General features: G+C 40.6%; 1 protein-coding gene across 1 annotated transcript in view; it reads right to left on the bottom strand.

Annotated features, from left to right (window-relative positions):
- Positions 1–358: 358 nt before the first annotated feature.
- The window catches only part of NTF3 (neurotrophin 3), a 136,295-nt gene continuing 121,488 nt past the window's right edge, over positions 359–15,165 (bottom strand). Inside the window, 1 exon segment of the mRNA XM_036760439.1 lies at positions 359–1,560. Coding sequence (XP_036616334.1) covers positions 772–1,560 — 789 coding nt within the window. The 3' untranslated portion in view covers positions 359–771.

Below are 15,165 nucleotides of genomic sequence, written 5' to 3'. Positions count from 1 at the left end.
AAATTATCTTTTATATTATATTCATAAGCCACTTTGCCTTGCTTCCTGGTAGTCACAAAAATAAAAGGTCTGTTAAAAACAGTATAATTTTTTTCCCCAAGACTCTAAAAGGAAACAGAAGCATGAAGACCAGTCACAAAACACAATCAACAATAACAACACAAAACCCCAAACAACAACCGTGCTTGGAAGAAACTCCTACAACTAAAATTGCCAGGCTGGCTGTTGTGGTCCCAGGGCCATAACACAGAAGAAATGGTAATTTTACTTGGCAAAGGAGACACAGCACACATATGAAAACATGACCTTGACAGTGAACTTGAGAGTTGGAATGGAAGTTTTTCTTTGGAGGCTAAAGGGCATCATCATTTTCAGTGAAAAAGATAACAGTTCTTTTAATTAAACATGAAAAAGTATATAAGGGGTATAAATGTGTCTATACACAACTCTGAAATCATTCGATTTTAACATGTTTACTAAAATGACAGTCATGGCATTGACAATACTGAATGCAAAATACTGGTGTACACAGATTTTACAGAGAGGCTACTGAGAGCAAGAGCACAAAACACAGTCTAACAGATGGTAGAGGCCTGAAGGGAGACAAGCACACTGATTTTATTGGGGAGAAAAGATTATATATTGTAGAGTCGCTGAAGTTTAATAAATAAAGGTCAACTTATAATATATAAAAACAATATAAACATTTATATGCTACATGCATATCATATAATTTAATGTAATAATTTATATATGGGGAGAGATGCCAACTTATGTTCTTCCGATTTTCCTTGACAAGGCACAAACACAGGATGTGTCTATCCTTATCCATCTCCAGCCCACAAGTTTGTTGTTCTCTGAGGTCAGTGCTCGGACATAGGTCTGGGAAGTTTTGCACTGAGAGTTCCAGTGTTTGTCATCAATTCCCCTGCAGCCGTTTTTGACAGGTCTGGCTTCTTTACATCTGGTTTCATAGAAATACTGTTTGACAGGAGAGTTGCCGGTTTTGATCTCCCCCAGCACAGTTACCTGGTGTCCCCGAATGTCGATGGCAGATGACTTGTCTGTCACCCACAAACTCTCACTGTCACACACAGAATACTCCCCACGATGACTCTTGTGCTCAGCGTACCTTTTTCGTCGGGAAGTTCTGTTCACCACCACTGGGTTACCCACAAAATCCTCCATAAGGTACAAGGGTGGGGGTTCCAAAGGGGTGCTGTCACTCAACAGGACCCGGGGAGAGTTGTAGCGTCTCTGTTGGCGCAACAATTCTGTATCCATTGCCACCATTGGCTGAAAGTCTGATTTCAAGGGCTCCCCTCCCTCTGGGCCCTGGGGGGCTTTTGGCAGGGTGCTCTGGTAGTTTTCCTTAACATCTACCACCTGTTTGGAAAGCTTGTTTTTCAAAATGTCTGCCTGGATCAATTTGATGATGAGGGAATTTAGCGAATCTTCTGGCACACTCCTCTGCTCCATGTTGTTAGCTTGGATGCCACGGAGATAAGCGAGAAATATCACATAAAACAAGATGGACATCACCTTGTTCACCTGTAAGATCTGCAAAAGGAAAACAAAAGGGTTAATGGGGTCTATGGTGACTGAGGATGGTGGGTCCAAAGGTACAGTTGTACCAAGCAAGCATTTAAACTTCTGTGGCTCTTAAGGCTAGAAATGCCCCCCAAAAGTCATCTCATTCATCTCCCTCCCCAATTTCTGCAGAACTTTTCTAAAATGTATCTTGATAATAACAACTTGAAACATTAGACCCTTTTCTCACTTCATGAGCTCTGAGTGTCTTCCTCCTTCTGCATCTGGAGTTAGAAGACCTGGGCTCCAATTCTGGCTTTCACTTACCACCTGTGTGACTGCACAAGTCACTTCATCAGTCTTGCCCTTCATCAAATGAAATATTTATAAAGTGTTTATTAGCAGTGTCTGGTAAATAGTAGGTGCTTAATAAATGCTTGTTTCCTTCGCCCTTCATCGGAATATTAGAAGGTAGGACTAAGTAATCTGTAAGATCCTATAAAGTTTAAATCCTATGACCTTATTACAAGCTTGTGAGGTTTGGGATGCATAGATTTTTATTATCTACTTTGGGGAGCAGGGAGGGAGAGGGAAAGGAAAACCAAATTTCAATTATTTAAACAAAATCATATTGAAAATTGAAGAATGGAGATGTCAGATAATCTTCTCAAGGCAAACATCCCAGTGGCAAAGTTTGCACCAGAACCCTGCTTTTCTGACCCAGTTCCCTCTGTCAGAAAGTTAATGCCCCTTACTCCAAGTCTACATCTCCCATTTAATTTTCTGTAATAGAATGGAAGTGAGATTCTATTCTTCTTGTTCCTTCTTATATCCCTCTGGAATGGATACACGCACAACCAACCTGGAGATACAAACAATAAGTAAAAAATGAAAACCATCCCCAACATCTTTGTCATTGTCACCGTATTGAACCCATGTTCACTCTGCCATTTGTGACAGTCTGGATAAGCACAGTTCTGCGCTCTCCAATTTAACTCTCACTAATCCTATCATTTTGTTGGCCAGGTTCAACTCAGAGATTCATTAATTCATGCAATTATTTAACAGACATTTATTAAATGCCTACTGTATGCACAGCATGGCATTAGGTCCTAGGGATAACACATAGTTTAGAAATGACAACCCTTAACCTTACAGCATTTATGGTATAGTAGGCAAAAAAAGAAGATATAATACAAAATAACTATTATATACAACATTACATTAGAGAGTTGTGGGGGTGGAGTATTATATAAGGTTTGCGGTAGAAAATGTTATGAGCAGGGGGAAATTGGGGAAAGCCTGCTAGAAGAGGGGGCCCTTGAGTTGGACTTTGAAAGATATGAAGGAAATTCAGCAGGTAAATAAAAAGCATTTCAGAGACAAGGTCTGAGAATTCTAGCCTGACAGAATTACGGCTGACCTGGAGAGGTCATTTTATCCATCCTGCTTTCAGACAGGATTACAACTAAATAAGTCATCGCAGACACAGAGTCTATAAGCACAAATGGACAGAGAACCTGCCAAATTTCACGGTTACTTTGCTAAATGCTTTGGGTATGGAATTAAGAAGACACGTGGTTCAAAATCTTATAGGGGAAACAACACAAACAACAGATGCCACACACATAAATAGAGTAATTATAAGAGAAAGGTGACTGTAACACTGGGTTGTCAGTGGAGATCCGCCCCATATGGTACTATTGAGTTGGGGAATGGAAACACTGAATCAGGGAAAGCTTCAGAGAGGAGGTAGGTTTGAGCTACAATTAGAGGGAGGGATGAAGTATGGTGGGAAAAAGGAAAGATGTTTTCCATGTTGTGGGTCAGTAGAGAAAAAGGCCTGAAACCCATATAAAGATGATGGCATTACGAATCACGGCAAGCCCTGCTCAACTGAAATGAGGGGCATAGCTCTTTCTTTTTCTTGTTTACCTACTCCCACCTTTTTTGAAATCTTACTTGTTCTTCTAGACTCATATTAAACATTACCTCTATGAAACCTTCCACGATTCCCTCAGATGATGGTGAGCTTTCTTGTACAAACCATGAAACTTGGTTTCTTTATTGCTTTTATATACTTACCACATTTTGCTTTGTTTCAGTTATTTTGTCTATGACCAGTGAGATGGAGGGGGGGGAGGGCTGGAGGGAGGGGGAGAGAGGGAGAGAGAGAGTAGGGAAAGACAGAGAGAGAGAGAGAGTAGGGAAAGACAGACAGAGAGAGAGAAGAGAAGACAGAGAGAAATAAAGAGAAGACAGAGAGAGAGAAGGGTGGAGGAAGACAGAGGGAGGGGGGAGGGAGACAGAAAGAGGGGGAAGGGAGGGAGGAGGAGGAGGGGAAAGGTGGGGGAGAGAGGGGGGGGAGAGAGAGAGAGAGAGAGAGAGAGAGAGAGAGAGAGAGAGAGAGAGAGATTGGCTGTAGAAGAACCACAAGACATACATGGGTTTGAATCCCGGCTCTGATACTTACTACATATGTGAAGGTGAGCAAGCCTCTTAACCTCTCTGCATCTCAGTTTCCTCTTTTAAAATGGGTATTACGGTTACATTACCTACCTCAGAGAGTTGCTGTGACCAAATAGCTCTGTAAAGCACTGTGTAACTTACTGGGAGCTCCCTGAGAGCAAAGGAAATGATTTCTGTATATTTTTGCATCCTCTGCTATGTCCACATATTGACCACAATTAGTGTTTAATAATGATTTGCTGAAGGAATAAATGAATGTAGCAGATGAGAAATGGCAAGCAGGACACGATCAGCTGCTGGAAATTTTTCTTAAGCAATCAAATATCTTGATTTGATCAGAAGGTATAAAGAAAGTCATTTGAGTTGGAAAGGGTGAGGAAGCCATGTTTAATATCGACAGGAATAAAAAATGACTTTAAGTTGCAATGCTCATAGTAATTTGGAGCTAGGAAAATTCTGACAGTGAAGGAGGGTAAAAAAAAGGAAGGCTTGCTTGTTTTTAAAGAGATTTCTATAAGAATATGTAACCTTCCTCAAAAATAATAGCAATCTATAAATCAGTATACCAGTTGCCTGCTTCTTGAGGCAGAGTTCTATCCATTATATCACCATTAGGTTACCATCATGTGTATTCAGTACCTGGAAGAAATTTGGTCAGGAATATAGGATTAAAATATGTTAGAGGTCAAAAGAAAAGGGGGCAGAGAGAAAGAAAGAAGAGGGAGAGAGAGAAGGAGAAAAAAGGCAAGAGAATGAGAGAGGAGAAGGGAGGAGAGACAGAGAGAGAGACACAGAGAGACAGAGACAGAGAGAGAGAGAGAGAGACAGAGAGAGAGACAGAGACAGAGACAGAGTGCTAGCTCATATACATGTGCATATTCCTTATCTTCAGGCCCATGTTCCTCTTGACATTAAATAGGAAAAAAATCATCATAATGTGGCAATTTCATAGTCATCTGGGTACCATTTTGCAGGCTAACAAATGTTTGTGGACTCCTCTCAAGGTTGAGTTAAGAGAGCTAGATGCCCAAAGAATCCATGTTAACATTCTAGATATTTTTCTCTTTTCCCAAATAGGAAACTTAAGGATGGTGCCAATTAGAGAAACTTGAAGCATTATAGAAACATTACACAAAACCAAGTTGGAGGGGGCTATACACCTTTCCATTCTTTTTGTAGGTGGGGATGCCCAAATACTTAAAAGGCAGGGAAGAGGAAGCAAACAAGTATTTATTAAGCACCTACTATGTGACAGAAAACACCTAGGTGGCACAGGAGATAAAGTGCTGGGCCTGGAGTCAGAAAGACCTGAGTTCAAATCTTCCCTCAGACACTTACTAGCTGGATGATGCTGGGCAAGTCATTTAAGCCTCTTTACCTCAGTTTCCTCATCTGTAAAATGAGCTGGAGAAGGAAATGACCAAACCATTCTGCTATCTTTGCCAAGAAAACCCCAAATGGGGTCACGAAGAGTTGGACACCAATGAAGTGACTGAACGATGACAACGCTACGCAATAGGCACCGTACTAAGCCCTTGGCAAATGTTTCCTCATTTGATCCTCAAAATAACCCACTGAGGTAGAGGCTATTATTGTCAAGGAAACTGAGGCAGAGGTTAAATAACTTTCCCAGTATAACACAACTAATAAATGTCTGAGGTCAGATTTGAACTCAGGTATTCCTGACTGTAGGCCCAGTGCTTTATCATGCCATGAGGTGAAGTGACTTGTCCAAAGTCACCTAACAAATTTGTGGCAGAGCCAAATCCAATATAAAATACTTTGTTAAAGCTTGGCTGGTTCTGCTAAGAGTCAGAAATGACAGAAGTGTCATGGTAGAAGCAACTTTAGAAACTACCTAGTCTAATTCTCTCATTTTATTGATAAGGAAACAGGCTCAGAAAAGTTTAAAAAAAAACCCCACCTCAAGTCATCTGGTTAGTAAACAGCAAAGATGGGGTCTTGAACCCGCGTACCTACTTGTAACACTCTTTTTAACAATGCTGTGTCTCAAGGGGAAAATGAAAATGGTCTTTGCCTGAGCTCCAAGCAGTGCAAATATCACTGCTAAAAAGGGCCTAGGATCAGTAATCCAATCAGGAGGCTCCTATTGGAACTCTTGTGCAAGTTTGTGTAGGCCAGGAACCACAGCAATGTTCCCTGACTCACATGTATCATTTGAGCCTTAGAACACTTTGAGGCCAGGATGTAGAAAACATTTGGTGAGGTAAACATTGCCCAGAATGGGAGAAACCAAGTCCTTATGACACACACACACACACACACACACACACACACACACACACACACACACAGAGCTGGCGCATAGTAGGAGCTTGGTAAATACTTGCTTGCTAATTCCCCAGAGACTGGATGTGGGGTGTAGGAAGCTCTGTGTAGAAGGTGGCCATTAAGATGGGTTTTAAAAGATATCTTGGGTGTTTTGTTTACAATTTCTGAATTCTCCAATGTTTTTCACATTTCCACTGTTTCTTCAAGGGTGTGATTAGTCCAGAGGAGAATTAAGCAGCTCCCCAAAGACTGGTAAGGTAAGCTTGACTCAGAGCACTTAGGGAGGGAAATATAAGGAAGGAAGGAACCTGAAGGGATGCTGTACCACTGACCACTCTGCTCACTCTTCTGGGCCTTGCATAGGCTGATTTGTGAAGGTTAATAAACCTAGTCTTTTTCTCATATGGAGCAAAAAAAAATATTGCCCAAGTTTTCTTGGCTATTATTGGATAAAGAGGCATTAAAGACGCTAATAAAATCCCTATATAACATTCTCCCTAGTGACCACTTCCCCTGCTCTGGGTTTTCTAAGACCTTGACCAACGCTCATATACTACTCTTTCCACACTAGAAAGTTTTCCTACACGTGGTGCTTTTGCAGCTCCAGAATCTACACTCCAACAAAGTTTAACCACCTCTTGAAATACCCCCCCCAAGAACAATTTCTGATCCCTCTTTGGCTCAGTGTACACATGTAGGTTTCCTGAAAGAGTAATTCAGATGGGAGAAAGAGAAAGGGGTATAACGTGGCACAAAGTTGGAACATACAATAGACTGGGTCTATGTTATTAAAAAGTATTTATATTGGTCTTATAACCATAAGACCTCGGCTTGGGTCCTAGCTTTTCTACTTCCTGGCAGGGTGATTTTAGGGAACTCATTTACCCCCTCAGTCTCAGTTTTCCTATCTGTACAATGGGCCACCATATCTGCTTCACATTTTTGTTGTGAGGAAAGTACTCTGGAAACCCTATAGCATCATAAAAATGTGAGTTGTTATTATGAGAAAGATGGAACACATCCTTTGGGTTAAAATTCACCTCTAAAGGCCTCTTCTACTATATCTTTTGGGTCCAAACTATCTAAATCTCTTTCTAAATTCAATTCCATGGAGTAGAATTCACCTCACCCAGTTCTAGGACCTGAAGAGAGAAGGAGGGAGGTTCAAGAAAGCATCAAAAGAATTCTCATTTGGCTTGTCTTCAATGTTGTCAAATACCACAGAGTTTATTTCCAGAGGCTATACTAGTACTTAGTTCCAGGATAGAATTATTATAATCACTCAGCAGGCGGGGCAAGCTCCCATGATGCCAGGTCACTAGACAATTTCAAGGGGTTTCAAGTCACCGTGAGAACTTTTGCACTATACCCTCACTCTCATTAAAGTACACAAAGTGAAGGCAAATCCAACCATCAGTCATTGCTCCACAAGGGAAGTCCCACCGTATACTGTATTTTTATCTTCAGCCTCACAAAGGTGAGAGAATCGGACACAGAATATCAGAGCTGCAATGCACCTCAGGAATTGCCAAACTGAATCACCAAGGATCAGAGTTGAGAGGAACAGGTCAGAGGCAAGCCATCTCTGAACACCAATCCCACTAAGTAAAAATCTTCATCAAGGGGAAACCTCCTCCCTTTTGGAAGGTGCCTCTTCTATTCCGCTTTTGGATGGTGCTAACTGTTACGAAGTTCATCCTCATATTGAGTCAAAATTTGCTTCTCTGCAGCTTCCACCAACTATTCCTAGTTCAATCCTCTAGAGACAAGCAGAAGAAGTCTAATCCTTTTTCCAAATGACAGCCCTTCAACATTTAGAACAGAACCTCCCCCCAGCCAATTTCCACTTAGTGAAATTCTCCTCCTTCAAGATCCAGCCCCAGTGACATCACCTCCACAAAGCCTTCCAACTCGAACTAACCTCTTCCTCTTTAAATCTCTCAGGTCTCTCTGACCTTTCCTATTCACCAGAACATTTTCTAATTGAATTATATTCATTTGTGTACATGCCTGACTCTCTTCCCATTAGGTTGTGAGCTCCTTGAAGGATAGCCTTGCCATTTTTCATCTCTCAATACAAGCAGAATTCTGAATATATATATATATATATATGTATTAATTCACTCAACAAACATTAACTGTCTATCGTGTACAGAGAATTGTGTTTAGTACTGAGGAAGGTACAAAGTCTAGGTAAGACTTGGCATCTCTTCTCAAGGAAATCATCTCTTTCATTTTATAAACTAGAAAATGGGAATTCCAAAGTGATTGAACACAGAGCTGCTGAAGGTGGCATGAGCAGAGTCAGGATATGATGGCAGGTGTTCTGACTCCAAAATGAATGTTCTTTGGACACTGAGGACACCACCCAGTTATACCTGGGAGGGTCAAATCCTTTGGAAAAAATTGTAAAGCTTAGATGTGTCCTCAGAACAATGCAGGGGATCGAAAGGACTCACAGAATGTTGAAGCTAGAAGGGTCTTTAGAAATCCTTAAGCCTAACATTATTAAAGGGATGGTTAGTGAGCATTTAAAAAGGGAAAAAGGAAGTTACAGATAGCATGGCCTTATTGAAACCAGGATATACTAAATTAACCTATTTTTTAAACAGAATGATGGGATTAACAGATGAGGGGAATGCAACTGATATTGTAGAATGCTTTGCTGGATCGAGGTAAGCAAGTCCCTCATTGTATGTTGTGAACAAGCTAGAGAAATGTGGATGGGATGAGAGTATTCTTAGGGGAGTACCAAACTGGCTTACCCAAAGAATAAAGTACATCAGTGGGTTGAAATAACCTTGGAGGGGGAGGGAAGTCTCTAACAGAGGACCCTAAGGATCTGATCTTGGTGTTGTGCCATTTGACATTTTTTATCAATGCCTTGAATGAATTAATAGAAAGCACACTTGTCAGATCTATAAATGACACCAAGTTGGGAGAGATGGCTAAACAAGCTAGATGATACAGTCCAGATCCAAAAAGATCTTGACAAGCTGGAGTGATGGGCCAAAACAAATGAAATTTGATAGGGATAAATGTAAAAGCTATGCAGGAGTTTAAAAAACAAACTTCAAAAAAGTACAGGGCATGAAAGGATCATCTAAAAGAAATTAAAAACTTTTAGTTATCCAGAAGTCAATTAATCAATAAATATTTAGTGTTTTTACTATGTGCCAATATTTGTTTGAATAGCTCTCTGTCCATGCTTTCAATGAGAAGGTATAGAAAGCTAGTAGATATATATTATATACACACATATATGTACCTATAGACATAAATATAAACACATACATCTAGGCTTTTGTACAGAGCCAACTAAGATTTTTCCTCCTGATGTTAATTGCTGAATTAATTCAAACTGGCTTTGCTTTGAGCATAGATTATGAAAGCTGAAAACTAGTTAACGGGACTTCATAAATGTGATGCCCGGACAAAAGACAAGACTGTGTGTTTTGGGAGAGATTTCCCGGTGGTGTGTCTGCTGGGAATTGGTCTGGCTTTGGTTAATCTCTTTATTAATGATCCGGAAGCAGGGGAGGGAAGAAAACAGCAGATTAATTAAAATGTACAGATGATGCTCAATGGGAAGGTGCTGCAAACATCTGTGAGGACAGACCAATCAGACTGGGGCAGCCATAGGGGGTTAGAAGCATGGAAACAACGCAGTGAAATCCAAACTAGAAACACGTAGGTTAATCCATTGGGACAAGATGAATCCAAAACCAACATGGAGGGAAAGACTTACCAAAGAATAAAGGGAGGAAGAGACTTGGGAACGCAACAAATAGCAAACTGAATGTGAACTTTCATGAATAATGCTATGTGTTTCCATAGCACCCTCCTTTCCCAAGAGCACAAAGTACTTTTAAAAAGTCATCTCTCTCAATCACATAACACCTCTGGTGTGGTGGCAAATATTACTGTTTCTCTCTTACTGAGTTTACAAAAAGATTAAGCCAGAGGGGCAAGTGACTAAGCCAAGGTCATACAGGAAGCCCATGACAGGACAACAACACAACTAATAATAACAATAATAATAACAATAATAATCACATTTATAGAGACCTTCCCCCACAAACAACCCTGTGAATTCAGCAGTGCAAGTATTATTACCTCTACGTTAAACATCAGGAAACTAAGGTGAAGGGAAGTGATGTGGTCAGCCCAGAGTTCTATAGCTAACTTATGTCAGGGTCAAAATTCAAACCTAGTTCTGCTGACTGCTAGGACAACACTCCTCCCCCCGGAACATGTTGCTTGGCTTGAGAAGCATGATCAACTTGCTTCATGTTAAAAGTAAACCAAAGAAATAGGTGTGTTGAGAGGATAAAGGTAGCCTGGTGACAAAATAATGGTGATAAAAATACCAGTCTTGGAGTCAAAAAAGAGCCGAGTTCTACCTTCAATTCTGACACTGAGCTTGGGCCAATTGCTTAAGCTATCTGAACGTCAGTTTTCTCATTTATAAAATGGGAATAATACCTCCATAACTCAATGGGTTACTGGGAGAAAAGGGCTTTGCGAACCTCAAAGAGTCAAGTAAATATGAATCATTATAACCCTCCCATTGGGTTGCAATGGATGAGCTTGCAATCAAAGATTTCTTACATTGGCAAAAACCTTTGAAGGTTTCAAGTAAGTGCCTCTTCCTGACCTTAGGCAGGGTGATAGTAATGCTGGCCAAAAAAAGCAGGGAGAAGCATAAGTGGACGATAAATATCATAGGATTATAGGTATCGAGCTAGAAGTAACTTTAGAGGGCAGCTGGTCCAAACCCCTAATTTTACAGGTGCAGAACCTAAGACCCAAAGAAGCTGCATCACTTGCCCAGTTATTTGGCTATTTAAAGACAGAATTCAAACCCAAGCCCTCTGACTCCAAATTTAGTACTCTATGAAGAAAGAAGGGAAGCTCATTTCCTGCTCTTAAAGATCGCCTGGACATGGTGTGAATTCTTGTTGTCAAGTTCCTAGCTTTGAAGTTGTAGCACCAATGTCACCAGAGCTGACTTTTGAAATTGACCTTTAGGAGGAGACAAAGAGGGTCATACAGACTCAGAGAAGAGATGAGTTTAGAGAGGAAAGACCCTACTGAAGGAGAGGGTGCTTGAAGTTCCAGAGAAGACATAGAAAGAAAAGACAGAGAGATCCAGGGCAGCCCATGGACCTAAAGAGAGGAGCCTTTGTGACATGCAGTTTCTCCAGGCACATCCATGCACCTAGGGAGCAACAGCAGAAGTAGACAGAGAAAGAAACAGAAAAAGAGGGGGAGGAAGAGGTGATTTAGAGGTTTGATGAGGGAAGGTGGGAGTTAAGATAGAAATGTCCACCCTCGTACAGCTGTAGAGAGAAAGCCAAATTAACTAAAAGGGCAAGAAGAAATTTCACAACAGGAATCTGTAGCACCAAAGATAAAACTGGACTTATTCTTTGTTTGGTATTCATTCCAAATATAGATCTGCAGAGAAGTTGTGACCTACTATGATAGTTCACATTTATATTGTGCTTCAAGGTTTGCAAATATTTGACACTTATGATCTCGTCTGATCCTCACAACAACCTTGTAAGGTAAGGTGCTATTAGCATTCCTATTTTATGAATGAGGAAACTGTGGTCTCGAGAAATCAAAGTTGCTAAATGCCAGGGGAAGTGAGTTTTCCTGACTATTCAAGGACACGGGTAAGAGCTTCTTCATCTTTTTTGGTCAGGCTAAATAAAATGTATATCGACATCTTGTATCAGGAACTAATGGCCCTCAAAGGGACAGGACAGACAAGCAGCCTCAGAATGAGGAAGACCACGTTTCAAGTTCCTCCTCTGACAAATGCGGTCTATGTGACTCTGGGAAAATCACTTTTACAAAACTCTCTGTGACTCAGTTTCCTCACTTGTAAAATGGAGGGGGAGTGATCTTGATGGAATCTAAAGTCCTTTCTAGCTCTAAATTGATAATTAGATGTTCTGAGGGAAACCCTGGGAGAGGGTACGAGGTATTGGGATTCTTACTGAAAAGTCTTCCAGGTAAGCAGGGGCTCAACCGAAACATGAGCTACAACTGTAATACATGGCACTTGGCTTGTTCAGAGCATGGAATTTTTTAGTATTAAAATATAGATGCTTTTAGGGATAGAAATAGAACCTGTGACCTTCTCTGCAACTTACAATCTTAGAAAGTTGCTAAGAATACTTAAATGACTTGACCAGGGTTATACTGCCAGTACGTGTTAGAGGTAAGACTTGAAGCTGGATTTTACCCTGTTCGTTTATAAAACATCATATTAAAAGCTCTCCCTCTTTGCATGTTGTGTGCAAAGCAGCTGCTGGCCTTTGTTTGTGGCTAGTCATGGCTCTTCTGTAATGCCTTTCCTTGGAGATTCCTAAGAAAGCAGATTCAGGATCCTAAGATCATAGAATGTAGAGCTAGAAGGGAATTTAGAAATGATTTAGGGTTTAGGCCAATTTTCCCATTTTATAGGTAAAGTAACCGATATACAGAAAAAGGGAATAAAAAGGGGGCAAGTAGCAATCAGGATTCAAATTCAGGTCTAGTGGTCTGGCTCCTGAATCACAAGGGGGTCTTCCTTACCTCCACCTGTACCTTAACACACACACACCCACACACACACCCACAGACACACACCCCTCCCTTTCTCTTTTTTTGTCTTTCTCTCTCTCTCTCTCTCTCTCTCTCTCTCTCAAATGGTACTATTTGGAAGTAGAGATACGGACAGGATGGTCAGAATATCCCTTTCTGGCCAAGTGACAGGAAAGACACTGTGTGGTCTGTGATCTGGAATGGGGAGGAAATTGAAGGCACTGAGCTTATACTTTGCTGCTGTTAGAAGAATTTCACGTTATTGGAAACATTACCTGCCTCTGCCCCCGAGGCAATGAGAAAGGGAAGGTATGGCACATGTCAAAACTATGTTAACTAATAGCTCTGTGAAAGAGGTTAGTGCTGAGATCCCCTGAGGCCCCAGAAACCCTACTGCCTGCTTAAGCAGGTATCCTGCCCCGACAAAGAAAAGTGGAGACTTGGGATAAAAATATCACACTAGCCAACTCAAACCCATATTCTCCCTCTTGTACAAACCTTCTTCAGTTTCATATACTTCATATTCTCTCTGAGGATGGAGAGTGAAGGGTCAGGAAAGAAAAGCTGAAGGAGATAATGAAGCTACTGACCCAATCTGTTTTTGGATTATCAAAGGATTTTGCTTCTGCTTGAGCATGTCATTGTCCTCCTATAACTGAGCAAATTAGGTATAAGCTACACAAATCCAACCTCTGCCATTTCTAATGGGATCTAATGCTCCATGAAGAGAAATGTTGTACAGAACTAGGGGAGTGATGGCTTCTCCATCAGATCAAGTATGCAGTATTGTGTTCAGTTTTAGGTGCCACATTTCACAAACAATGTAGATGAGCCACCCTCTTTGCTACCTTCACGAGACTGAGGGAACTTGGAACCACTCCATATGATGCAAAGACAGAAGGATCTGGGAATATTTAACCTGATGAAAAGAAGACTCGGGGAGATGTGATCTATCTTTTGAAATATTCAAAGCACTGACTCACAGAAGAACTACTGGACTTCATTCCTAAGTAAAACATGGAAGCACATGATCCCAGAATTAGAAAGAAGCTTAGAGCACATTTAGTTTGACCTTTACTGGAAGTATGAATCCCGTTTGTTACATCCCTAAGAAGGGTCATCTAACCTCTTTCTGAACACCTCTGGTGACAGGGAACTACTTATCTGGGAAGAGATCCGACTGTACTTTTGGATGGCTTTAACTTTTCTAAAGTTCTGCTTTATGTGGTGCCAAAAGTTGCTTCCCTGTGACTTCTGCTAATTGGTCCTAGTTATAACCACTAGGGATAAGCAGATCAAGTCAAAGAATCACAAAAGCTCAGAGTTAGATGGAGCCTCAAAAGCCAGCTAGTCTTATCTGCATCCGAAAAAAAAGACTCTCCCCTTTAATATCCAACCTTTACTTGAAAAATTCTAGTATTTCTGAAAATTCTTTGCTTTTTAAGCAGGCTATCCTACTTTTAGGTAGCCTGAACTGTTAACAAATTATTCCTCATATCACAAATAAATAGTCTTCTAAACTAAGCTACTTTTGCCCACTGCTCCTTCTATCCTCTAGAGTCAAGCAGAAGAGGCCTAATTCCTCTTCTATATAATATTGCCCTTCAAATTGCTGAAGTAGTTATTATTTCTGCTGTCTTCTCTTCTTAGAACCCAACATCGCCATTTCCTTTGACCTGTTCTTGAATAGCATGTGATTCAGGCCCCTTATTATTATACCATATATAGAGGTTGCCCTCCCATCTCTAGTTCGGGGGCCAAATCAACCCTTCCATTTCTTCTCAGTCTTCACTCGAGTGCCCTCCAGTCTGGCTCCCCTGTCTAGCTCCTTCATAAACCCTCAAGAATTGATCTTCTGAAAATTAAAATCAATTAGAATTAATGTCTTTACATGTTATTGGAAAAAAATGAAATACTATTTAAGAGAAAAAAGTAAATTAAAAAAATCAAGTAAAAATCAATAAATCACCAAACATTTATATGGGCCCACTCCATGTGCCAGGCACTATACCTGTGATAGAAAGAAAAAATGAGGAGAGTCTCTTGTCTTCAAGGAATTTATAGTCAGGGAGACATTTCATAATTGATAGCAGGAAGACACCTGGAGGTTGTATGACCTCTCTTGGAGATGTAACAGACAGAACTCATGCTTCTGGTAAGGGTCAAACTAGATGATCTCTTAGCTTCCTTCCCAATCTGGGATCATATACTTCTGTATTTTACTTCATAAAGCTTTGTTTACTTTGTAAATGGTGTAACTTTGGGCAAGTCACTTAA

Source organism: Trichosurus vulpecula, chromosome 5, assembly GCF_011100635.1.
Source record: "Trichosurus vulpecula isolate mTriVul1 chromosome 5, mTriVul1.pri, whole genome shotgun sequence".
NCBI lineage: Eukaryota > Metazoa > Chordata > Mammalia > Diprotodontia > Phalangeridae > Trichosurus > Trichosurus vulpecula.
Note: the sequence above shows the minus strand (reverse complement) of the source record. Positions and strands in the feature narration are given on the sequence as shown.